The sequence below is a fragment of the Zootoca vivipara genome, chromosome 1, assembly GCF_963506605.1.
Source record: "Zootoca vivipara chromosome 1, rZooViv1.1, whole genome shotgun sequence".
In the NCBI taxonomy this organism is placed as follows: Eukaryota; Metazoa; Chordata; class Lepidosauria; order Squamata; family Lacertidae; genus Zootoca; species Zootoca vivipara.
In genome coordinates, this window is record NC_083276.1 from 20469901 (window position 1) to 20497364 (window position 27464).

The 27464-nt window shown below is 44.0% G+C and overlaps 1 protein-coding gene across 2 annotated transcripts; it reads left to right on the forward strand.

Annotated features, from left to right (window-relative positions):
- Nucleotides 1-1600: 1600 nt before the first annotated feature.
- Nucleotides 1601-24614, forward strand: DDX24 (DEAD-box helicase 24). 2 transcript variants are annotated; one of them, XM_035106810.2, is made up of 9 exons: nucleotides 1601-1836; nucleotides 9558-10279; nucleotides 14069-14458; nucleotides 15444-15597; nucleotides 17104-17619; nucleotides 18757-18832; nucleotides 19960-20148; nucleotides 22613-22742; nucleotides 23393-24614. In XM_035106810.2, exons 2-9 carry the CDS (start codon nucleotides 9565-9567, stop codon nucleotides 23647-23649), a joined length of 2427 nt encoding a protein of 808 aa, XP_034962701.2. In that variant the 5' UTR covers nucleotides 1601-1836; nucleotides 9558-9564; the 3' UTR covers nucleotides 23650-24614. The 2 variants fall into 2 exon arrangements, with proteins under 2 accessions (XP_034962701.2, XP_034962691.2); XM_035106800.2 differs by having other exon boundaries at nucleotides 1601-1765.
- The last annotated feature ends 2850 nt before the right edge of the window (nucleotides 24615-27464 follow it).

Genomic DNA, 27464 nt, shown 5'->3' on the forward strand with positions numbered 1-27464 from the left:
TTAAACCCATGATCGAGCAATAGCAAAGCAATGCAAACACACTTAGCGCTGAACAGGATGCAGGTGGATTAGGTTGTGAGGTTTATCTGCCCGCTTCTCCCAGTTAGGTTGACTCCCCACCAGCTGAAGTTGGGATAACTATCTGCAAGAAAACCAACCAACCAAAGGGCATTCCTGGGATCTGGGGCAACCAAGCCATTTCCACTGCTATCACATGACAGTATTAGATTTAATTCAGGCCTACATCAAACCCAATAATCCTGCCTGCACTTTTGCCATAGCCATCCTGAGCAGGAGGGCTGCAGATGCAACTGTAGTTCTACTGCTCTGCAAAGCCCAGCCAGCACCATAAATGAATTAAATGCACAATATGCAGTTAGGAAGCTGTCCAAATCAAGTCAGACTATTTGTCCATTAAGCCTGGTATTTGCTACTCTGGCTGGCAGCTATTCACCAGTGTCCCTGAAAAAGATCTTTCCCAGCACCTACAACCTGTTTTTTCCCTAAGTGGAAAGGCAGAATTGAGCCTGTAGTCAAAGCATATGCTCTACTGTTGAACTGTGTATGGTTTCCCCCTAGAACCTGCCTGATTCTTGTGACTAATTTGATTTAAACTGTTTTTAATATTGCATTTTAAAATGGCAATAATTGGACCTTTTGGTGAAGGACAAGTAACAGTAGATGGATGTGGATTTATTCGAAGTTTGGTGTGCACAAGATTTGAACCTGGCGTTTATGGAAAAATGGCCAAATAAGTCACATGAAAGACGGTAACATTAAGAAAATGGACAAATTAGAAAAATATGATTTGATTTGTTTGAATACACCTTGACATTTTTACTGCTTCAATTTGCTATTCTATATAGGACATTGTTTTAAAAAAGTGTGCATACCTATGACAAAGCTCATACCTATGACAAACTTAGTTGGCCTCTAAGGTGCTACTGGAAGGATTTTTTTTAAAAAAAAAAACCAAACTTGTGAAATGGGCTTGGGTTTGGGAGGAGGGGGAATGTTGTTTGGATGCCGTTTCTCGCCCCCTCCTTTTCAAAAATTAATAAAATCAATTTTAAAAGTAGCAGTAGTAACAACAACAACAATACAAGGTGAAGAGACCAGCAACTTTTAACGAGAAAAATTCGGGGCAAAACGATTCAGACCGAGACTACGGGCATGAGAGCACCAGTGTTCAGAAAGCGTGCAATATCATCCTCCTGTTAACCTGTGATTAGCTGGAGAGTATGCCTCGGTTACTCGAGCTAATGAAGTGCTGAACAATTCTCTGAGGATAAAATAAACTAAAACAGCCATAATAAAGCAACGGGGGTGGGGAAGAGCCCTTCCCGATAACGTAACAACTCCACCAAAACTTCACTCAACTTATACCAGAGCAATAACGCTCATCTAAAACGACCATCGGATAACAGCAACCAGCAGAATCGGATGCCTCATCCTGTGCTTTCCCCCACCCTTCCCATAGAAACATGACCGCAGCAACCGCAGCCTTCACCAATGCTGGAGAGGCAGCCAGGCAGGCAGCCTGGTAAAAGTTCTGAAGCGAGCCCGGCGCAGGGGGATGACGTCACGGCATCATGGCCGCCCCCGTGAGGCTCCCACGTGGTGGGATTTCCCGGAAGCGTCGCTGTGCAGTGTCTGGTGGGATCTTCGCAGGGTCTTTTCTCGGCGGGTGCAAACGGCGCTCGTTGGGCTGTTAAACCCGGCAAGTGCGCTGAAGTAGCCTCGGAAGGCCAGCGGAGGAAGGAAGGCAAGGATTACTTTTGTGCAGCTGTAGAGATTTGTGTGGTGTAATGTATTTATACATATAGATATTTCAGGGTAAGTCTCTTGGAGACCTTGGGTGACGAGCGACTAATAAGTTCAACTAATAATAATAATAAAAATAAGAAGAAGAACTTGGAAGGAGATAACCGCGTGGGGCGGGTAGCAGGAAAGGACGGACGGGAGACCCCAAAGAAGCAAAATCGAGGTTGCTATTTACTGTTCTTGTAGTTTCATTACCATATAAGGCTGCATCCTTAAAAATGCTTGTTATTGCCACTTTGATGCCTCGCTGTTCCTCAGGAGCCTAGAGTGGCATATACCTTCTCTCTTTCCTTCCTTTCTCTCCCCTCCCCCCACTTTAATCTCGCAACAGTAGCGGTAATATTGGTTGAGAAACGGCGGGGGGGGGGTCAGCTGGGGGTTCACCCCACTGAGCTTCATGGCGCTGTGGTGATTTGGAGATTGGTCTCCTCAGTACAGTAAATAGGTAAAGGTAAAGGGACCCCTGACCATTAGGTCCAGTCGTGACCGACTCTGGGGTTGCGCGCTCATCTCGCATTATTGGCCGAGGGAGCCGGCGTATAGCTTCCAGGTCACAGTACTTGGAAGTAAATCCCCGGTGAATCAGTTAAACTTCTGAATAAAACATATTTAGGATGGCTTCCCGGTCAACTGTTAATTCGTGCAGTTGTCTGCGTGTTGGACGCAAACTCACAACATAATGTTGTTGCGTAACACATTTACTGGGGGGACTGGCGAATTGGGAGGTTGCTGATTAGCAGAGATCCAAAAGTCTCTCATTATCTGAAAACCGTACACTTACAGTTCATTTCTATTTTTGATTCTTCCTTGTCCCCTGTTCACCTGCAAGTTGGTTGGGGTAGGACTGCCACATTTTCTGTTATTTATTTGTTTGCTTATTAAAATAAAAATACTGTATACAGCTGTATCATAAATATATATCACAGGGGTTTACAATAATATAAAAAGCATTTTAAAAATATTTTAAATATCACATGACCTTAGCATAGGTGACAGCCAACTATGATGTGAACAGCTCCCCTCCCCCCACCACAAAAAATAGTTGCAGGTACAGTATAGGGTGGAGAAGGATGCAGCTATTTAATTTCCACCTATTGTACATAGCAGCCCTGTTTTAACAACTGTATGTTTAAACCTGGACACTGAACCCCACAAAAAACTGTAGTTTAGGATTAGGATCGACATGTTGGACAATTAACCACGTTAAATACTCAGATATTTGAAGTAAGCCACTGAGTGATATCCAGCTGAGTCATACTCTGAGTAGACCTATTGAAACCAGTGGACTTCATAAGTCAGCTTATTTCAGTGGGGCTGTTCTGAGTATGACTAACATTGAATAAAGGTGTAGAAGATCACTCTTTTATTTCAGCTCCCTAGCCTTGCTGGAGGGGATGAACCTAGGAGCATGGAAAATGTCCCCCCTGGCTACCAGATGTAACTGCAGGCATTTCCAAACGGGCACACAAGCTTCTGTGAGTAAGCTGCTGTCAGTTCCAGAAGCCACTGGGACTGGAAAGATCCAGATTCAGATCCTCACTCAGCCATGAAGCTTATGGTGTGATGTTGGGTTAGTTGCACACACTTTGCACAACCTGCTTCACAGGGCTGTTCAAAGGATAATAATGGGGAATGGGTAGTATGCATGATAATGTGGGTCCCGTGGAGGAGGGGCAGAATTAAAATAATATGTCACATTTTTTAAAAGTTGATGTCATTGTTTCATAGTAAGGGCCATCGGGTTAGTTTAAGTGTCAGACCTGTTGATTAGCATTTGTCCTGCTGTAACCTTCTTGTGACCATTATGGGACTGGTCAAATGTCTGAGATAGCTCAGTCGGTAGAGCACAAGACCCTTAATCTCTCTCTCTCTCTATCTCTCTCTCTCTCTCTCATACGCTTTATTCTTCATACATGCACCTGTACATATCTTCCTTATTTTACAGTTTTGTCAAAACAAAAATCCAACAAAAGAATATAAATCCTCCTACAATATATTTAGTACAAAAGTTTGACTTCCTGTCGTTTCCCAATTTTTCCACTCTAATAAACCTATTGCCTCAATAGGTTTATTACTCATGAAATAATTTTTATACATATATAAATCTGTTTTCTCCCTTTTAACCTATATTACTCGCAGAGATTACTCAAAGGTTGCTACAATTATCCTTTAAATATCTCCTTAGAGGTTCCCAGTTTGAAATGAACTCCTGTTTTGACTTATCTTTGATCTTTTCTGAGAGACTGTCTAATTCAGCATATTCTACCAGCTTTAGTAGCCATTCAGATTTAGTGGAATTTTGTCACTCTTCCAATGTTTTTGCTATAAGTACCCTTGCAGCCCAGGTGGCGCTGTGGGTTAAACCACAGAGCCTAGGGCTTGTTGATCAGAAGGTCGGCAGTTCGAATCCCTGCAACGGGGTGAGCTCCCGTTGCTTGGTCCCAGCTCCTGCCCACCTAGCAGTTCGAAAGCACATCAAAGTGCAAGTAGATAAATAGGGACCGCTCCGGCGGGAAGGTAAACGGCGTTTCCGTGCGCTGCTCTGGTTCACCAGAAGCAGCTTTGTCATGCTGGCCACATGACCCGGAAGCTGTCTGCGGACAAACGCCGGCTCCCTCAGCCTATAGAGCGAGATGAGCTCCACAACCCCAGAGTCAGACACGACTGGACCTGATGGTCAGGGGCCCCTTTACCTTTACCCTTGCGGCAGTGGTGGCATACAGAAAGACTTTTCTTATCTTCCTAACAATGTCTGGACCTGTAATGCCCAATAAAAATGATTCTGGTTTCTTCAGAAAAGATACATTTAAGATTGTTTTGAGCGCCCACCCCCAAAGCAGTAGTCCAAAACATCTGGAGGGCCGAAGTTTGGGGATGCCTGCTCTATAGTATATCATTCCAAAAGGTCTTAATCTTTTTACACACCCACCACATGTGGAAGAGAGTTCCTGGTTTTCCACATCTCCAGCATGTATTTGGAACATTTTTGTACATTTTGGAAAGTTTGCAGGGGGTTAAATACCACAGATATAGCATCTTTTGGAGGTTCTCCCTTAATGTAAAACATGCCATAAATTTCCAATTAACTTTCCATAGGTGTTCCCATGGGCTCATCTCTATGTTGTGACCAAAGTCTTGAGCCTATTTAATCATCACTGATTTGACCGCCTCCTCCTTGACTTCCCAGACAAGGAGGAGTCAATATGTTTTAGAAAGAGTTTTGGTCTTAGAGTTTACTAGGTCAGATTCAAATTTGGAAATCTCCGTCACAAATACTTTCTTTTTATCATTTTTTAAAGTTTCAAATAATTGATAATATTGAAACCAATCTGACACCTGGTCTCTTATTTCTTAAAAAAAAAACACCTTTTAACTGGGCTTCCTCTTCTTTTAATAATGATTTGTATACAGGCCAATTTCCGCTTATGTTCTTCCTTTTCACTGCAAGTGCTTCAATTTGTGACATCCACCAAGGCACTTTTGGTTCAAGAAGGTCTTTATGTTTTTCCCAGACCATGTAGAGGGATTTTCTGATGATATGATTTAAAAAGTTACTTTGAACTCTGACCTTCCCATACCCCAGGTAGGCATGCCAGCCATACCTGTTGTTATACCCTTCCAGATCTAACAATTCCGGGTTTTTGAGTGTGCACCACTCCTTTAGCCAGGTGAGACAGGCCACCTCATAATACCATCTTAAATCCGGCAGGGAAAAGCCCTTAATCTCTGGGTCATGGGTTCAAGCACCACGTTGGGCAAAAGATCCTCCACTGCAAATGTATTTTGTATAGTTAAGCTTTTACGTCTATTTTCAGTACATTTTATTTTATTTTATTGCTACGGCTAGTGGCTGATGCAAATAAATATTATTCTGATTCCTTGCACTGCAGAGGATTGGACTAGATGACCCTCGGGGTCCCTTCCAACTCTATAATTCTGTGAATGCCCAGCTGTATGTTTAGGAATATGCATCTGACAGTACAAGGCACCACTTCATTTCCATTATTCAACCCTCAGTCAGCAAAACCACTTCATTTCACGTCTTCTCTTTGCAAATTTCAGAAAGAAAAATTGTATTCCTTTTGCACATGTAATCTTCCACCAGCTTTTGAGTCTAATGATTCCAATGCCACAGCTGCCAGTTATAGCGTGCGTTGTCCATGCTGGCTGCCTGAAAGTTTTTTTTTAAAAAATACAGTCACTACCAAATCTGAGAGGATTGTTGTTCAGAACAAAATATGTAGAACCAAATGTTCAAAGAACCAGGAAGAGAACACAAGCCCATGAAGGGCATATTGAGACATGTTGCTGTAGGAGTTGTTCACATGAGTGATTATTCAACTCCCCCAGCCCCCAAGATAAATGTTAACAGTAAAAGTCCCAGTAGCTGTTGTCACTTTTCATATGAATGGACTTAGCAGGCTGGTAAGGACGACTGTAGGGAGAAGGTCTCTGCCAGTTAGCCAATGTGGTGCCCTCTAAATGCTGTTGGACTAGTGGTTAGGGTGTCAGGCTAGGTAGACCAGGGTTCAAATCCCCATTCACCCATGGTCTGAAATGATTGGAGTTATAGTCCAAAACATCTGGAATGCATCAGGTTGGGAAGCTCGTCTAGGGAAAGACAGGGTTTTGGGAGAAGGTAGGGTGGCGTGGGAAGCAGGAAAGGACTAGGAAAGGAGGGTGGGAATGGTCTGAATCAGAGGACCCCAAACTAAGGCCCGGGGGCAGGATGCGGCCCAATCACCTTCTAAATCCGGCCCGCGGACGGTCCGGGAATCAGCATGTTTTTACATGAGTAGAATGTGTTCTTTTATTTAAAATGCATCAATGGGTTATTTGTGGGGCCTGCCTGCTGTTTTCATGAGTAGAATGTGTCCTTTTATTTAAAATGCATCTCTGGGTTATTTGTGGGGCATAGGAATTCCATTCATATTTCCCCCCAAATATATAGTCTGGCTCCCCACAAGATCTGAGGGACAGTGGACCGGCCCCCCGCTGAAAAAATTTGCTGACCCCTGGTCTGAATGAACTTAGGGAGGACCTAAGAGGGGAAGAGAAACTAGAGTGCTGAATTAGTGAAGGAGAGATGCTCATAGTTGGGAGCTGCAGAGAATTACATTTTCATTTGAAATGGCCTCATCAGATACACCTGCCTACACTTCCGGTTCGTCGCGGCGGTGAGAAGGACGCAGGGACTTCGCGTGCCGAGGTCCCTGGCTTCTCGGAGGGGGGGGAAGTCCGCAGAGCGAGCGGACTCCCCGTAAAAGCATCGGATCGAGAGTTCCGATGACTCAGGCGTCCAGCGGCTGCTCCGTTTGGCGGATCCCCCGCCGCCCGAGAGCTCAATAGAGCGATCGTGAGCCGGTGGGGTTGAACCGCGGGAGCCATTTTGGGCCACATCTTACCTCCGGGAAGCGAAGCTCCGAGTCCTGACCCGGCAAGCGGCGGATTCTTCCGATTTGATACTAAAGATTCCTAAAGAAGTAAGTGGAACTTTGATCGGGACCCTAAATTTGCTGATTGGAAAATAGGAGAGACTTAAAGAAACGGAAGCCGGTCTCTTCCTAATGGGAAACTGGGAGGCGTTTGGAAAAAAAAAATCCAAAGCTGAATAACGAAAGAATTTGAAACTGTGGTCCCGAGAGGGAAAAAAGACTTTTTGGAACCATCTCAGCCCCCGAGTCCGGCACCCCTTGAGGTACAGCGGCATTAAGGGGAAGAGTGTTTTGACAGCTGTCAAAAGCTGTCAAACTGTCAGAAGACCGGGTGGATTGATTGTATTGCTGTGAACAGGAAAAATTGTTGGTAAAAGTGAAAGAACTATTTAAATTGGAAGTAAGAATGGATTTGGGACTGAGTTAAGAATCAAGAAAAAGAACAGCCAAAATGGAGTCGATCGTCTGAGAGAGGAATTTTCCAGTACCCATTGTTCCCTACCCCCTGTTTATCTGCGGTTACGAGAGGTATGAAAACAAAGCTGTCTCGAGCCTTCCAGGAGACTGTACTGAACTACTTGCTGTCATGGGAAGATTTCTACAAGGAATGGCATCATCCCAACTTACCACCAGTTGAGATTGAAGTCCAAGTCCAGGACTTAGAGGATAATTTAAATTTAAATTTGGAGACTGCTGATTCTGAGACTGTGTGTGAGGAGAAACAATCGGAAGAGGACTTGGACTGTGACAATTTTGTTTGGGATGAAGCAAAATATGACTTCCAAAAGGAAGAAAAACAACCAGAACAAGAAGATGAGAGACTAAGGGACTTAAAGTTTAATGGATTTGAAGATCTTGGAGGGGTTAAAATGTGGAGTGGGGTGTTTGAGGGATGGGAAGGACAGGGGCAGGGGGGGGGCAAAGGCCTGGAGATGGACTTGGGAAAGAATGGGTGTGGGGTAAAAACTTTAGTTAAAAGGTATTGTTTTGGTTTCTGAAAGACGGTCTTCGAAATCTTGGCATGACAATGGAAATGCTGAACCAATTGGGGGAAAAAGACTTAGGGAGAGGAGATGGAATGTAAAAAAGAAAGGGAAAAAAGTGTTATGTTTCCTTAAGGGAGTATAAGAATGGCTTGGAAAGAATTTTTAAGTTACTGTAAATTATTGCAGGTTAAGTGAGGTGTTTAGGCAGAAAGCTGCCTGCCCCCCTCTCCTTACTCTGAGGCACTCAGTGGCAGGGGGTGCCCAGAGGGGTGAGGAGGAAATGGAACCTTGGAAGTGCTGTACCCTGCAGGCACCTCTTGTGGCAGGAGGGGACCTGTGGGAGGGCAGCATGAAAAAGGAGGAGGATTGAGTTAATATTATAAGATTAAGATTTGAAGCTGAGTTGGAAAATTCGCCACAAGTAATTAGAATTTGCAAGGAAAACCATGAGGAAGACAACCGAGGGAGTCGCAATTAAGATGTCAAAATAATAAGAACTGGGAAGTTTGAACTCTTCCCAATTTTCTTTTTCTTTTTGTTTTTTTTTTCCTTCTTTCCTTTCTTTCTTTCTCTTTTTTTCTAGGTTTATTAATATGATTATGAAAGAGTTGGGGGATGCAGATCCCCATAACTCCTTCCTCCCTGTTCTCTCAGTGGCAGGGGGGGGATATGGAGGGAGGAGGGAGGGGGGAAGCAGAACTCAACTCACAATTGGACCCCTTTGTTTCCTAAAGCACACGGGCCCTACTGGTGGCAGAAGTGGACCGGTGGGTGGAGGGAAAATGAAGGGACAGTGTTATATGTCTTGTTTGTGTATTTCTTGTTTGAAAAATTAATAAAAATCTCTTTAAAAAAAAAAAGATACACCTGCCTAGTCCAGCTTATAAAGATATACCCTTCCATCAAATCAAAGAAGAGGCAGAGCAAAGTACATTTACAATTAATATTAAAGTTATTTACAGTGGCAGGAATATATAGCTCAATCCTTGAAAACCACAAAAATTCTGATTGGATTAAGAAAATCTGGGACATGGTTTTAATATGCAGATTGGCTATAGCAGCACAAAACAGACTTTGTTTATTAATTCTAATAATAACAAATTTCATGGTGTACTGCCATATATCACTTTTTCTGCGTTATGAGTCACTTAAAAAAATTGATTTAATAATTGCATAAAGTGTTAAAACAGTGCCCAGTGGTATCCTCTTTTCTTTTATCTCTTCCTTTTGTGCAATTTCATGTTATGTACTTTATATAATGAATTTAACTGATAGCCATTTTTGAAATATTTTCCTTTGTTCTTCTTTGAAGGTCAACCATGAAGCTCAAGCAAGGTTCAAGTAAGTTTAAGACTCCATCCAAACTTAAGCGAAGAGGCATCAAAGTGACAGGGGCATGGAAGCCCATTGAGATTGACCCAAATCTCTTTGCCGACGAGCAACTTGGAGGCTTAGTGTGCTTTGAGGAGCTTACGGATTATAAACTGGTATCTTCCTCGAAATCGGGGGAAGAAAATGCCAGGGGGAGAAAATCTAGTAGGAGGCCTGGAGAAGAGGAAGAACATAGCACAATTCCCAAAAAGAAGAGGAAGAAGGAGAAAAATCTGGAACAGGAAGTGAGGAGTGGCGATGAACCTCAGGTGGAGGAACTGGTAACAACTGAGCAGGAGGCTGAATGCAAAGAGGCCATCCCTAGCTTTGAGCAAGATGAGAGAGTGGAAGGAGACACCACAATCCTGAAAAGAAAAGTGAAGAAAAAGAGGAAGAAGAAAACATGTCCTCCCCAAGATGTTGCTGAACTAGCAACAAAACAAACAAAAGCTTCTAAAAAGGTTAAGAACTGGACAGCAGAAGTCCTGTCTTCATCTTCAGGTCAGGAAGTGGACATGTCTGCATGGAAAGGCCTCTTCGTTCCTAAGCCTGTTCTTCAGGCACTGAGTGAATTAGGGTTCAGTGCGCCAACTCCAATTCAGGCCCTGGCTCTGCCTTCTGCTATTCGAGATGGCATGGATGTCCTTGGAGCCGCAGAGACAGGTATAACTCATTGCTTCGGCGGTTGTTTCGCTTCCACTGTCCAAGATGTGTTTATTTTGTACCTCCATAAGCACATTATAGAAGTATGGATTTTGGTAATTGAGCACAAAGTACAGTGTGCTGAGAATTTCAGCTTTTTCTTCTGTGGGTGAAAAATATTTGGGCGCAGGGGCTGGTGAAATTGAAGAGAGTCAGCAGGACATCAGTGGTGAGGACAGGGCCAGCCCGAGACATTTTACTGCTGTAGGCAAAACGCCCCAGCAATGCCCTCTTCCCTGCAACAATTAATTTATTATGTTTATTTATTAAATTTATATAACGCCATTCATCGTAAGATCTCAAGGCGGTTCACAGGATGGTACAAGTTAAAAGCAAGAGTGCAAATTTTCAACTTTGAAACATGCTTTTTGATTGTAAAATTTTATATCGCGATTTCAGTGTATTAGATTTGTTGGCATCTCTCAGCTAAATTTGGCAGGCATCAAATATGGATTCTTATAACCTGCCAATTGTCAATAACAAATTACAGACAGCTGCACGGGCACCAAGATTCAACTAGTATCTGTGTGTTTGTGTGTTTTTAAATATTCCAATCTGTTCCGAGTTGCTTTGTACTCTCTTTTTCAATCTGTGCTCTGGCTTCTAAGCCACTATGCCTAAAACAAAGCTCTGTGTTTTCCTTATTCGCTGTAATGGGGAACCTGTAGTGACTATAATATTTCCCCCTTTTTGGCCGAAGTGGATAAAATTTTGAGGGACAAATGCCCTTCCGGAATGCAGTGAGCTTGCCAGATTGTAGACCGATGGAGAAATTTTCATGAAGGGCACCTTTAAAATTTGATGAATCTTAACTAAAGGAAAAGTATTACTTTTTTGGTGTTTGGCCGAATTGTATGCAGTTTGCAGGCATCACCACCCCTTCTGAGGGGATGAAGCCTTTTGAATTTCAGAATGAATCATAAGGTGGTGGTAGAAGGGTTATTGGTGGAGTGCGTGAGCTCCCCATGCCCCCTAAGCCTTAGGGATTGCAACTTTTCTTCCCTAGGAGAGTGAGAGACCTCTACATTGTGATTGGAGTGCCCTGAGAAAATAATTATCTCTGATTCAAGCCAAGACCTGTCTGTCAACATGACAGATTGCCCCCCTCCCCTTTTGAGCTCTGGGCATCTCCCCTCTCGGTTTTGTTTCATTTTGGTGGGGAGAGAATCGTTCATATTTTGGAGAGCTAAAGCTACACAGCCATTCTGGTGATGCTGCTGAACTACAACTCCCATAATCCTCCACCATTGGCCATGCTGTCTGGGACTTAGGAGATTCGTAGTTCAGCAACATCTGGAGGGCTGCAGGTTAACCACCCCTGGCTTATTGAATTGAGAAGGTCCCAACTTCATCTCCCCTGAATTCACATTATCTCAACACTTACTGAGGAGGAGCATTGGTGTGCCTGCCAATTCCCCCTTCCCTTGGTGGACTGTCTTCCAGATTCAGAGGCCAGCCTGGGTGAACAACCTTTACCACAAGACCTGGGAGCAGGGGCATATGCGCAGGGAGACTTGGGGTGGGGGGCAGGGATTAAGAGTGGCCCTCCTGTTTGCCAGTTTTCACTTGAGAAAAGTCCCTCCACTCCTTATGAGGGAAACACTGGGTTAGTGACTCCATATTTCCTACAGAAAACCCTCAGCCAAGGAGTTAAAATGTCAGTGGCAGCAACAGAAAATTGCATCACGAGAGATGAGTTGAGTAGAATGCAGTTTATCCTTGGCCTAGATTTTATTTCTATGTGTGGAGAGCACTGATCAGAGCTGTCAGTTAAGACAATTCCTTTTATAGAGCTTTTTTTTTTAAAAGACAGAGAGTAGAAGGAAAAATCCAACCAAGTACACATGTTGCACGTCAACAGCATTACAATACAGTGGTACCTCTTGTTGCGAACGGGATCCACATGCGCATGATGCAATGTGCTCATGCACAAAGCGCAATTTAGCGCTTCTGCGCATGCTTGCAGGTTACGGACATGCTGAACCTAGAAGTAACCCATTCCGGGACTTCTGGGTTCGGCATGCCCGTAACCTGAAAACACGCAACCCACAGCAGACGTATCTTGAGGTATGACTTTAGTTCGTATGTTACCTTAGGATGGTGGAAGCCTCAGAGCAACCTTTGCACACCCAACAACAAGCAGTCCAGAAACCACTACAATTTTTAATATATTTTTTAAGGAGAGCAGCCATTTTGCTTTGCGGTGAGTCTTCTTGCAGACTAGCAGCCTACAAAGGAACCAGTATTTAAGAGTCTAGGCACTTATTGTTGGTTTTAAAAATATACAGTGGTACCTCTACTTACGAATTTAATGTGTTCTGAACGCACATTCGTAAGTCGAAAAAAAATTGTAAGTCGAATCCCATAGGAATGCATTGGGAGAAAAAATTCGTAAGTAGAAGCAACCCTATCTAAAAATTCATAAGTAGAAAAAATCCTATCTAAACCACATCCAAGATGGCGGATGGAGCTCTATTCGTAAGTAGAAACATTCGTAAGTAGAGTTATTTGTAAGTAGAGGTACCACTGTATATATATGTCCAATGGATTTCACAATGATTTATACTTATTAATTAACTTGTTGAAAGGGAACCCACAGTGAAATGTCTTGGTCAGATAAGCAACGACAGGTGCCTGTTTTAAGAAGCGCCAATTTGACCCATTATAAGGCAACTACATATATTTACATGGCTTTAATTAAAAGGGAGCCCTGGCTGAGGGATAATGGATACCCTTTGCATCCAGAAATTTTGAGGTTCAATCCTCATCAACTTCAAGGAGCAGGAAGCTGCTGAAGTAAAAGAATCCCTTGCCTGAGATCCTGGAAAAGTGCTGGCAGTCAAAGAAGAGTAGACCAGGCATCCCCAAACTTCGGCCCTCCAGATGTTTTGGACTACAATTCCCATCTTCCCTGAGCACTGGTGCTGTTAGTTAGGGATCATGGGAGTTGTAGGCCAAAACCTCTGGAGGGCCGCAGTTTGGGGATGCCTGGAGTAGACAATACCAGACTAGTGAGGGGGAACCGGCTGGTTTGGTTTCTTAATTTTAGATTTAAGCTTAGTATTGATCATTCAACAAGTGTACAAATTTTTTAGAAAATTGGATGACACGAGGTAGAAAAGTTGGATCACTTGATATGGAATGACCTGGCTACACTAGCGTAAGGCAGTTTAGAAAACATTCAGAAATGTTTGACTCATTTACACTGTATATGGATGGAGTGTTTATTAAAGATATGTTAAAAAGAAATGGGATGAAGCAAGTCCCCTATTTAAAAAAAGTGCAGAATTTGGGGGTTTTTAGTTTAGGGAAAAGGCAAAGAGAGGCAACATGGTAGAAGTTTATAAAATAATGCATGGAGAAAGTAGATAGAGAAAAGTTGTTGTTTTTTCTCCCCTCGCTCCTCACATTATCCAATGAAGCTGAATGTTGGAAGATTCAGGATGGGTAAAAGAAAGTGCCTAGTTAAACTCTGGAGCTTAGTTCTGTGGGAGGCAATGATGGCCAACAGCTTGGATGGCTTTAAAAGAGGGTTAGGCAACATCATGGAGGGCAAGCCTATCAAGGACTACCAGCCATGTTGTCAGCAATGCTTCTGAATACCAGTTGCTGGAAACCATAGGAGGGAAGAGGCACCTGGGTGGCTGCTGTGACAACAAGATGCTGGACTAGGTGGGCAATTGGCCTAATCCAGCAGGCTCCTCTTGTGTGCCTAGGTTTCTAACCTGTGTTTCATTTGTCCGTATTTAGGAAGTGGCAAGACTCTTGCTTTCGCCATTCCAATGATCCATTCCATTCTGCAGTGGCGCAAATCAACAAGATTGGCAAGTGGAAGGGACAGCCCACTTGACGAAGGAGAGGACGGTGAGGATGAGGTACCCAAGCAGGAAGAGACTGTGGATACAGGAGGCTTGAGCCCTGATGGGGGTGAAGCTAGTGGCGATGACGATGGCGACGGTGACAAGTCTTTGGCAGTAGGAAACCTGAAGGTGTTGGAGGGTGCAGAACATGATCTGGGTTTCCCAAAACCTAATGCTGCTGCACATAAAAACAATCCTCTCCTGGGATTGGTCTTGACTCCTACAAGGGAACTTGCTGTCCAAGTGAAGCATCACATTGATGCAGTGAACAGATTCACAGGTAATGTCAATTCCTGGTAATCATAGAATTGGAAGGGACTCCAAGGGTCCAGCCCTCTGTAATGCAGCAATCTCAACTAAATCCCCCATGGCAGATGGCCATCCATCAATGCTATTGTTGTGGCTATTATTTCGTTTGTGAATCACTTCCTATGGCATATCTAGAAGTGATTCTACAATACAGTGAAGAGAGATGAGACAATGGCATATATAAAATCAGTTTTTATTTTCATCTAACATACATATAAAGGTCTGTCTTCCATTACTTACTTTGCTGCTGAAGTACGTTGCTTTGGTTTCCCTTTCCTAAAATGGAAACATGCTCTGCAGAGAAAGTTTCCTACAGTTTTCTGTCTTCTCTGCAGGGAAAGCACGGACTATGGTACTGGGATGCACAATCAATTTCCTGAGAAAATCCTTGGTTTTTTTTCTTTTCTTTTTTGAAATGCAGCTTTCTAACTTTACTTGCTGTGAGGCTGTGTATGAAGGTGTCTGGGACATCTGAGAACCCAGAGAGGTGGTTGAGTAAGAAGTCCAATGATTGGTGGTGGCGCTTCAATGACCTGCCCGGTTCATTTTCCCGCACAACTAGAAAGCCAAGATAAATTATTCAAAATAAGAGTGGTTGTTATTTGCATAATTTTTACAGGTTGAGATTTCCACTTTTTTGCGGGGGTCAGCATCGCATTGGTATAGATTTTTAAAAATTATACACTACTAGGAGGAGCACACACCATCTTGAATATGGGATAAATGCTGTTTTGGAGGCGCAGGTCATCTTTGTAGTTTGTTGGTTAAAAAAAAAAAACTTTGAGAAATACCTTTGTGGAGGTTTGTGCTCCTAAAAAGGGGGGGGGAGGTAAATCCAGTGATTTCTTACAAACATGGTGCAGCATCTCATGACTTTCATGCTAGAAAATTTTATGAAATATAGCTACAACAATGCTCCAGGGACCTTAATGTCCTATTGGTCTTCTGTCTTTTAGGCATTAAGGCAACCATTCTTGTTGGAGGAATGGCACCTCAGAAGCAGCAGCGAGTTCTGAAAAGGAAGCCCGAGATTGTAATCGCGACCCCGGGGCGCCTATGGGAACTAATACAGGAGAAGCAGCCACATCTCTCAAACCTGCGGCAACTCAGGTACTCGAGATCGTTTTTCAAATATGTCTTCCTTCTCCCAAAGGAGCAAATGCTATCTGGGTATTTTTAAGATCATCAATGCTAAAGAACTTCCTGCTTAAGCAATAGTACAGAGGTAGTCAATGTATCACCCTCCAGATGTTGTTGGACTACAGCTCCCAACAGCCCTGACTGGGGCTGATGGGATTTGGAGTTCAGCAACACCAAGGGCACCATGGTTAGCCACCACTGCAATAAACACGGTGCAGGAACTTTCAGGGCTTTCCCTTGACGTTCACAATTGCTGCTTTGAGAATCGGGGGAGACTTGCGCATGCTTGATGTTGCACTTGAACCACTTAGCTCTGTTGCACCTGCCTGCATGTACTGTGGCTCATTCAGATGAGCAGCAGAGACCATGAAGCTACTACAGAACAATTGAGGTGGGTGGAGGATGGAAACTGTTTCCATAATTGGCCTGACTTACCAGATTTCCCACTCCACCCAGTTCATGCCACATTTCAAAGCAAATTTCCAGGCACTGGCAAGTGGCGACCAGTGTTAGAAATCAGCCAGGCGTCAGGTGCATTTTGCGACTGGCGTGGGTCCAGCTGTGATCACCTGGAGATCTCTGGATGCCAGGTTGGCGACTGGGGAAAGCAAAATGTCACTTAGGGAAGGATCCGAAATATTTTCCTTGAAGCTTGAATTTGTTGTATTCTGGATTGCTTTATTTGATATTATAATATGCTGTGAACCGTTTTGAGATTTGTTCTTTAAAATATAAAGTGGTATAGAAATGAACGGTGATGATGATGATGATGATGATGATAAATCCCATTGAAACGAAATGGCGCCTAAACGTTCCATAGTGGCAACCACAACCTACATTTAAGGTTCCATTTGTGGGTTAGCGGGAGTGGCAGCAGTTTCACCCTGGTTGCTCCTGGGCCCGGGCTCAATGCAGCTCATTCCTCCCTTGGTGCGCCAGGCAGTGACGGCAGAGAGACTCCCTCCATTGATAGTGCCTGGCACGCCAAGGGAATAATGAGCTCCATTGCCCACAGTGCTGATGGAACCTGTTCTACCGGGTGCTGGCGACGTAGAGAGTCCCTCTGCCACCAGTGCGCTCAGGGAATAACAAGTTGCATCGGCTCCAGCACCTTACGGTCACGAGTGGTGGTGGTTTCACCCACAGTCTACCGTCGGGTGAAGGCACCATCATGCTCTAGCCCTCAAACCAGCCCTGGGAGATGCATTGATACACCAGGCCTAGTGGTCGTCACGTTGCGACAGCAAAGTCCTTGAATTTGCTGGTGCAAATTCCATCAGACTTTTGTTTCCTTGCAACTTGGTTTTCCACTTTGGTATCTATACAAGCATAAGGAATAAGAATCAGCTCGTGGTTCTGTTCACGCACCGCAGACCATTGTGTCCCGTAGCAGGTAGGGCTCTTTTGAAGCGTGTCGGATTTCCTCTTATCTCAAAACCAAACGCTCTAAAACTGTCTCTTGCGTCCGTCTGACAGGTGCCTGGTGATCGACGAAGCGGACCGGATGGTGGAGAGGGGGCATTTCTTAGAACTCTCTCAGTTGCTGGAAATGCTGAGCGACTCGCAATATAACCCAAAACGTCAGACGTTCGTCTTTTCTGCCACCCTGACTTTGATCCACCAGGCTCCGACTAGGGTTCTCCGCAAGAAGAGAGCTGTCAAAATAGACAAGAAGACCAAGCTGGAAATGCTGATGGAAAAAGTTGGCATCAAGGGCAAGCCCAAAGTGATAGACTTGACCAGGAAAGAGGCCACTGTGGAGACACTCACCGAGACCAGGATCCACTGCGATACAGAGGAGAAAGACTACTACCTGTATTATTTCCTTCTTCAGTACCCAGGCAGAACCATGGTTTTTGCAAATAGTATAGATTGCATCAAGCGGCTCACTGCCCTCCTGACAATATTGGACTGCGACCTCCTGCCTCTTCATGCAAATATGCACCAAAAGCAAAGGTTGAAAAACCTGGAGAGGTTTGCTGAACGCAACAGGTCTGTTTCTCCACCCCCCCACCCTTTGGTTTATTGATTAAGATCATGCCACTTTTCAAAAGTGGATTGCTTGAACTGACAAAAACACAATGAGAACAAGAACGGAGTAATGTGCCACAGCAGAATTAGCAAGGAAAGGCAGAAAAACTTACCAGAATTTAAAGCTGGGCAAAACTTGAAGGGGGAAAGTAAAAATGACCCGCCTAAAGCTTAAACTGAGGGACCCAGGTGGCGCTGTGGTTAAACCACTGAGCCTAGGGCTTGCTGATCAGAAGGTCGGCGGTTCGAATCCCTGTGACGGGGTGAGCTCCCTTTGCTTGGTCCCAGCTCCTGCCAACCTAGCAGTTCGAAAGCACGTCAAAAATGCAAGTAGATAAATAGGAACCGCTACAGCGGGAAGGTAAACGGTGTTTCCATGTGCTGCTCTGGTTCGCCAGAAGAGGCTCTGACATGCTGGCCACATGACCTGGAAGCTGTACGCCGGCTCCCTCGGCCAATAACGCGAGATGCGCGCCACAACCCCAGAGTCGGTCACGACTTGACCTAATGGTTAGGGTTCCCTTTACCTTTACCTATGGAAGTGTAAACTCGATTCTGACCAAACTAAACCTCCTAGAGCATGATTTGCATCGGGAGGCTTAGTTTGGTCAGAATCAGGTATACATGTCAAGAGCTATCGCTAAATACATCGCTTCTGGTAGATGAGCCACTGTTGCTTATAGTGGGCCGTGAAAATTTGTGTCCCAGGCTTTTTCAGAGCTTGGGAGCAGCCGCTGTGTGCCTCAGATGCCTCTCCCATAGATGTTAAAACCTGTGCAGGCTGACATGGAAGAAGCCTTTCAGATAACTTCTGTCCAAAGACTTGCAGGCAAAAACTAGCAGTCTGAATTGTAACCGGAAACAAACCAGTAGCCCCTCCTTCACAGGCTAAGTAAAGCAGTCTTAAATAGATAGGTTATCTTCTTTTTTGCCCCTTTTGTCTTTCTTTTCATTCTCCTTATGACACAGCCTTATTTTGCTTATGTTACTGTATCTAGCCTTCTGGTAATACTGAATTCAGTGTTAATGCGCCTTAGGGAGCTCTCCCCCCCCCTTTCCTTAATAAAACAACCATTGTCTCCACTTCTGCAATTTCAGCTGTGCCCTCTTGACAACAGATGTTGCCGCTCGCGGTCTTGACATTCCTCACGTGCAGCATGTCATACATTACCAGGTACTGGAACAAAATGTACTTCTGTTCTCCGTTCATGAATTTGTAATACATTGATGGCTGGCGGTAAATTGAAGACCACAAGCGATCTTTGTGGCCTGTCTTTGGGTTGTAACACAGAAGAAGAAAGAGAGGCATGGTGAATTGGTTTAAATCAAGATTGATTTAAGGTGGATTTAAAATCAAGTTTCCCATTTATACTTCATGGTGCAAATTTAGCTCCTAATTGCAACTGAATAGGCTATTATTTACACTGCTGTTTCATTCTTAAAGCCAAGGTGTGTGTCTGTTTGTTCCACTGTATATAACAAAGGCGCACCCCTCCATTGCCTCCCAAGATGGATGCCAACAATATAATTTATATGTTTTCCATTCTTCTACCTATACTATAGATGGACTGTCATTAAAATAATTCCATGTAGGTTCTCAAGACTAGTAGGTGTCGCCATGATAGTCTGTTAGGTAAACTTAAAGAGAATGTAGGAACAGACACACTTGGACCTTCTGAGTGTTGCTCCTTTCTGCTTCATTCTGCAGTCGTTTCAGATTTCTCTGACGTTTCTGGGCTTGCACATAATTGTGGAATCCAATAACTTCCAAGAGTTAGCACACCTTGTTAAACTGAAACAGTGCCATAAAGGTAAAGGTACCCCTGACCGTTAGGTTCAGTCGCAGACGACTCTGGGGTTGCGGAGCTCATCTCGCTTTACTGGCTGAGGGAGCCGGCGTACAGCTTCCGGGTCATGTGGCCAGCACGACTAAGCCGCTTCTGGCGAACCAGAGCAGTGCACAGAAATGGCGTTTACCTTCCCGCCGGAGCGGTACCTATTTATCAGTACCTACCTACTTGGTACGTACCTACTTGCACTTTGACGTGCTTTCGAACTGCTAGGTTGGCAGGAGCTGAGACCGAGCAACGGGAGCTCACCCTGTCGTGGGGATTTGAACCGCCTACCTTCTGATCGGCAAGTCCAAGAGGCTCAGTGCTTTAGACCACAGCGCCACCCGACCCCTAAAACAGTGCCATAGTAGGTGTGAAATTGCTTGCTGCTGGGGAGTATTAAGCATTCTCTTTTTGTGTACTTCAGACCCATTCCTACTGAAGTGCTTAATCTCTTTCACTGTTGCAGGTTCCACGCACCTCTGAGATTTACGTGCACAGAAGCGGCAGGACCGCCAGAGCTGCCAATGAGGGCCTGAGCTTGCTTCTGATTGGCCCAAGCGACATGATGAATTTCAAAAGGATTTACAAGACGCTGGAGAAGAATGAAGAGCTTCCTTTTTTTCCCGTCGAAACAAAATGCATGACGGCAATCAAGGTGAAATAGTGTTTTTTTTAAAGTAGTGTGTTCATATTTTCTATTTTATTTATCAACTGCAGCGCTTTTCACAGTTACTCAAGGCTTCGTAACAGATGTCTATTCCTAACACCTGATTTTGGAACTGGGAAGTGTGTGTATGTGAGATCTGGAACAGTGGTTCGGACTGAGCTGGCTGTTCATGAGCCAAGCTTGCTGTAAATTTTTTGTTTAAAAAAAACGCTTCTAGCAAGTGGTCTGGTGGAGGAGAGACAGAGTGATCCATCCCTTCTCTGCCAGTCAACATATTAGCCTGTATTAATGTCCTGGTCACCTGTGACAAGTTGTTAAAAGCAAGGTGGCATAAAGTTGGATATAGAATCCTAGAATTGTAGAATTGGAATGGATCCCACGGGTCATCTAGACCAATCCCCTGCAATGCAGGAATCTAAACCAAAGCATCCATGACAGATAGGTGCTTCTGGCACTCGAGTAGAGCCTGCACTCTCCTTTAGATCTTGCCAGCCAGGGTTGGAAGACCAGAAAAGAAGACATCATGTTATCACTAGTAGAGAAAAGACAAGAAAAGAGAGCAGGAGTTACGTGGAGACATTAAAATCAAAGCGGTTTTTAATTAGCTAAGTTTTCAGTAGTTGATTGCAGGTAATGAATGTTTTTCAGGACTAATTTTTCCTTTATTTGGCTGCTTAAGATTTTCCCATTGCTCATCACCCTGCTGTCATTTTTGCGGCCTTAATAATTTAATCCCTTATTAAATATGGAATATAGGCATAGATAAATCACCATGTCCCATTTGCAGGCTTGCGTGGGACTTTCTTTGGTGCCTACATTTTAAGCTCTTAATGTTGGCAGCGCCCTGCCAGATCTCATTTTTCATCTTGAACATTCATCTAGCAGAACTGTTGAATTAAAACGTGTTGAAAGCTAAGGGCAAAAGACTTTTGTGAATTGCTCTGGTGATTCCGATATAACTTAGTGGAGCATAATTGCTTCCATTGCTTTGCATTGTAGAAAAGGCTCCTTTAGGAGGATAAGCAGAATATAAATTCAATTAATAAAATAACAGTGAAAAATAAATATATTTCCCCTCCAGTTTCTTTGTCATTTTCCTTGTTTTAAATGCTGTGTAATTTGAAGCTGGGTCTATATTATTTGTTTCTGTCTGTTTTGAGGTGGTAGCTTGCTCCATCCCAAATGTTTTGGGTAACAAAATAGAGGAAACAGCAGTAGTCTTACAAATAATTTTCCAATCTTTTTATTAATAATTGCAGTTGAACAAAAGTCCAGTTAAACCACCGAAACATAGGATATGTTTAAATCCACAGAGCTTGGTTGACTTAAGTTACACTACACCCAGACCTCTTAAGGCAAGCTTGTAAATCGCCATGTTACAAGTGGAAGATAACTAATCGTTGTCAGTGGGGAAAGCTTTTCTAATTCAGAATTGTTGGCTTCCTCCTTCCCCATTTGAGTTTGCTGATGTTCCATAAAAGGCCAATGTAAGTCATGGTGGAGCTTAAATTTAGCGTACTTAGACCCCCTTTCCATTTTGGCCTAATGGCAGTCCTGCAAAACAAGGTAGCTGGACAAATTAGCCCATGATTTCCCCCAGAGCCAGTATGGTGTAGTGGTTAAGAGCGGTAGACTCGTAATCTGGGGAACCAGGCTCGCATCTCCGCTCCTCCACATGCAGCTGCTGGGTGACCTTGGGCTAGTCATACTTCTTTGAAGTCTCTCAGCCCCACTCACCTCACAGAGAATGTTAGCTGCTTTGAGACTCCTTCGGGTAGTGATAAAGCGGGATATCAAATCCAAATTCTTCCTCCTCCTCCTCCTCCTCCTCCTCCTCTTCTTCTTCTTCTTCTTCTTCTTCTTCTTCTTCTTCTTCTTCTTCTTCTTCTTCTTCTTCTTCTTCTTCTTCTTCTTCAGATCACCCAATGAACTTTGCAGCTGAGTGCCAGTTCCAGCCCAGGTTTCCTCCTTATTCCAAGTCAGCTTGACCCCTTTGTAAACCAGTAATGTTTGTAGACCTGAGGTTCAAGGATGGCTTTACAAATAAATCACCTTGAAGTATGTCCAGAAGATAACAGGGATGGCAAAATTTAGGGAGTAATGGTTAACCTATGGTCCCATGAGTTCATTAGAGTTAGTGAATTCCTTACAAAGGCAAAGTGTGGAAGCTTTTTCATCTCCCCTGCTATTATGAGAGAAGGAATCTAACAAGCTGAAGGGCAAGTAATTAAAACATTAATGATAATAATAATAATAACAATGGCCAGAGACATCCACAGACTTCTACCATCTATTTGTTGAAGAAAAAGCAACTGGAAGACCGAGCCACATGAAAACAGTGCCACTTAGCCCATATATTTCCTTTGTCCATGTACTGCTTTGAGTGCCCACATCCTGTCCCTGCATGACACAAAAACCGATGGCTGGAAAACCTCACTGTGCTTCGTTGCAGGAGCGGGTGAACTTGGCAAGAAAGATTGAGAAGGTGGAATATTTCAACAGCCGAGCGAAGCAGCACAACTCATGGCTCCAGCAAGCTGCAGAAGCGCTTGAGCTTGATTTGGATGATGATGAGCTAATAGGCAAGTAGCAGTGTGTGTGTTTGGGCTTGGGAGGGAGGAACCACCCCGAGGAAGGTGTAATAAGGGGCATATCTCCTGGGTGGAGCCATGAAGGGAATAACCTGGGTACTCTCACACATCTAAAGAGCTCTATTTATGGACTCTTGTATTTATCTAAAATGCATTCCCCTCCTTTGGAAAATGAGGTTCTACACAAGTTGGGCAGCGGGGGGAGAGCAGGTAAGGCATAAACTTCATTCAAATTCAGCAAGAGTGGGCACAGCTTAGAGCCAGTTCAGACATTCAGAAAAAGAAAAAGCTGCAAACCTCCGTAATGGCAGTCTCATATTTTAATGCTTCCCGAAGGATCAGTGCATGTGGAGTCCAAGTGTAGCAGATGTTCATGCGTGGATCAATCAGCCAAGGCAAGGTTAAAGAGAAGTGTTTTCGCCTGGTGCCTAAAGGTGTACAGTGAATCTTGTTTTACATGTCATCATTTAACTATTGGGAGTCAGAAACCCTTAACTATGTACTGTAAATTGTCCAGTCATCAGTAGATTTCCCTATGCTTTTCACCAGCCCCCAGCTTTAAGTAACAAAACTTCTAGAACCCCTCTTGATGATTTGTGCTGGGATTTATGTCCCCCCCCTCCCTCTGTGTGTGTCTACAGGAGGCCGACCCGATGAGCAAAATGAGAGTGAGAAACAGAAGATGCTAAAGGGGATGAAGAAACATCTGAAACACTTGCTCTCTCAGTCCATTTTTAAAAGCTTGATGAAGACCAAATACCCAACTCAGTCTGGGAAACTGCTCTTGTCCGATATTTCGGGAGAAGGTTCTCAGTCTGCGTTGGACACCATGTCAAAAGCAAAAGTGAAAAAGATGAAGAAGAAACCACAGCAAAATGCAGAGAAGTTAAGGAAGTGACGGGACATTTTGGGGGTGCAAGTTAAGGAACACTTAATTCTCCCCTTCTCAGCCACTGGATGCTCAGACCCCTTTTAAGCACAGAGCTGTTCTAGAATGATTGCTGCTTCCTCTCCTGTTGCTGCTCTCAAGTCAGTCAAAGTGCATATACAGACACCTACCCACCCTTCTCGGTGCTGAGTTTACCTGACATGCAGGTGATGTCCCGTGTCTTGAGTTTTGTGTAAAACATGCCACCTGAAAGAACCAGGTGAGTGGAAGTCATTGCACATGATTGGGGTTGTATAGAAGCAACTGCAGAGGTGGCAGTGGGCCCAGAGGAAAGCATAAATGCGTGTGTATCGGCTCTGTATCCTTTTAATCAAGTTCATTTATTCATTTAAGTTGCAGGGCTTGTATATGCGTTTCTAAAGAAAACCCTATGTTTGTAATTCTTCGAATTTTGTGTTAGCATTTGATGCTTTAAATCATAGCAGCCGTGGGGAATCTTCTCTTCTGGGGAAAGAAGAAACTAAAACATGTCGGGGGGGGGGAATAGACTGTACCCTAAAGTAAATTAGAGAATGAATTTCTTCTTGTTCTTAACTTGCCCAGCTGAAGTCTTTATTAAAATATTTGTAAAACTTTTTCTTAGCATTTTTATTAAACACAAAGCACATAAAACAAATTAGAGTAGGGAATGAGACAATAGGGGCCCTTCCAATGTATCCAGCTGTTGTGGGAGAAGAAGGTGCAGCCAATCTTTCTCTTTTTGCTGTTCAGGAAAATCCCTGATCCACTGGGGAGGTGGGTTTGTTTGCTTGTTTACAGAAAGATCAGAGGGAAGGGTAGCTTTATGGGGGCGTTCAAAAGCAAATTACATTTTCAGAATTCATTGCCCTCAGCAACTTAGAAACTTCATGCAGGGGATCAGTTCAAGTAAGTTATGTATATTTCTAGTTTGCAGTGGAAAATTACTGACTGAAAAACAGCACGACTATCCTGCTTGACAATCATTACAAGGTCATTTGGTTACATATATGTTCTACCACTCACAACTTTGGAATAGTTTACCAAAATTTGTTTGTGTTACATCTCTCAAACTTAGGGGATGTTTCTATTATTATTTGTGTTAGCCAGCTGCCCCGGAGGCTCTGTGAAGCTATATGCAGTGGAGTATCTGTAATAAAATAATAAATAAATGAAATTAATTCATGACACAAGGAGCTTGTAAAACTGGACGGTTTCAGGAAAATAAAAGGCTAAGGAGTAAACCCTACACAAATCCAGAGTGGAGTCCCTATGATGCTTGGATGATGCCTTATATGCCTCATTTCAGCAACTCCTGCAGTCAAGCTGATGCCAAATATATTGCTCTGCTTTCCTTTGGACCACATCAGCAAGGCCGAGAGGAGGGGGTCTTGTTGTCTGGGCAGCCCAGAACCTCCATATGCACTGTCCAGGCTTGCACACCGGAGGGGTCACTTTGGTGCTGCTAATGCAGCAAAAACAACGCAGGCAACTACAACCACAGGAGGTGCTGTGATTCTCCAGTGATTTGACTTCACACTCCATTGTTTCTCGAGGCAGGTGGATGCCAACTCTGGTTGCTGAAAAAGAACCTGCAGTATTCCTGTGTTACACATGACCATGAGGAAGAACTGGATCCTCAAGACTTCCTAAAGAAAGTTGGAGCAATACTCCATCCCCAAAATTGAGGGTCTTTTGTCAGCAGTAGCTGGAGGTCAGCTATTGTAGTCTGTATCTGGAGGGCCACAAATTCTGTACCCTGAGTGAAGTGCAGCTTCTGCCATCGCTGTTAAGAATTCAGAAATGGCTGCTCCAGTGGGGTTTCTTGTTCTCATACCCTTATTTAAATGCACAGGAGTTCTGGGTGGGCAGGACAGATGGCACACACCACATTGGCTGTGCGAATCTTTGGCTTTGCTTGACAGTTTCAAGTATCTCATTGTCAATTTCAGGCTATGAAGCTTTTCAAACCAACCTTACAAAAAGCAGAGGAGCTCCTGGGACTGTTAAGTGGCTGAAAGAGCTATTATTTTCTAGGCCACTTATAATTTCCAATTAGCATTGTTACAAATATAGCTACACCCAGGAGGTGTTCCGTGAAGAGCCATACAATGCAAACACCTAATCCCAGATGTAATAAACATTGGCACCTTCAGATTTTAAGTCACTGCCCTTGCACGGAGGTTGGATGTAGGTAGGTTTAATTTTTTGAAACCTCTTCATCTGCAGGCATTAGGAGATCATCACCAGCATTTGGGGATTTCGTTTAAAGATAAGGCGAGTAAGAAGTGCCATGTTAGAAGTTTCTAAACTGGAGAAGGTGCATAGAGAAAAGTTCCCCCCCCTCCCATGACAGTACAGTATAACTCATGGAGAACTATTACAGATGGTATTTAACTCTAAGCAGACTTGCTAAGATGTATAAGACTGAATCAGATAAGTGCTGGAGATGTAATGAGGTCGAGGATATGTTCTTTCATATGTGGTGGACGTGTAAAAGGGAAATTATTATTAGGAAATAATTTATAATGAATTGAAAAAAAAGTTTAAAAGCACCTTTCCAGAAAAACCAGAGTCCTTTTTGTTGGGAATAATTCAAATGGAAATTCCCAGGTGCCAAAAAGGTTATTTATGTATGCCACTTGTGGGGTGCCTCAGGGTTCTGTCCTCTCCCCCATGCTTTTTAACATCTATATGCAGCCGCTGGGAGAGATCATCAGGCGGTTTGGGCTGGGTGTCCATCAGTATGCTGATGATACCCAGCTCTACCTCTCTTTTAAATCAGAACCAGTGAGGGCAGTGAAGGTCCTGTGTGAGTGCTTGGAGGCGGTTGGAGGATGGATGGCGGCTAACAGATTGAGATTGAATCCTGACAAGACAGAAGTACTGTTTGTGGGGGACAGGAGGCGGGCGGGTGTGGAGGACTCCCTGGTCCTGAATGGGGGAACTGTGCCCCTGAAAGACCAGGTGCGCAGCCTGGGAGTCATTTTAGACTCACAGCTGTCCATGGAGGCACAGGTCAACTCTGTGTCCAGGGCAGCTGTCTATCAGCTCCATCTGGTACGCAGGCTGAGTCCCTACCTGCCCACTGACTGTCTCTCCAGAGTGGTGCATGCTCTAGTTATCTCTTGCTTGGACTACTGCAATGCGCTCTATGTGGGGCTACCTTTGAAGGTGACCCGGAAACTACAACTAATCCAGAATGCGGCAGCTAGACTGGTGACTGGGAGCGGCCACCGAGACCACATAACACCGGTCCTGAAAGACCTACATTGGCTCCCAGTACGTTTCTGAGCACAATTCAAAGTGTTGGTGTTGACCTTTAAAGCCCTAAACGGCCTTGGTCCGGTATACCTGAAGGAGCGTCTCCACCCCCAGCGTTCTGCCCGGACACTGAGGTCCAGCTCCGAGGGCCTTCTGGCGTTTCCCTTGCTACGAGAAGCCAAGTTACAGGGAACCAGGCAGAGGGCCTTCTTGGTAGTGGCGCCCACCCTGTGAAATGCCCTCCCACTAGAGGTCAAAGAGAACAGCAATTACCAGACCTTTAGAAGGCATCTCAAGGCAGCCCTGTTTAGGGAAGCTTTTAATGTTTGATGGATTTCTGTGTTTTAGTGTTTTGTTGGAAGCCGCCCAGAGTGGCTGGGGGAACCCGGCCAGATGGGCGGGGTATAAATAATATATTATTATTATTATTATTATTATTATTATTATTATTATTATTATTACTTAAATATGCACAGCTTGTGGATCTAACTTATAGAATAAGAGAACAAGAAGAACATTCATTTAAGGAAGGATTGGAAAAT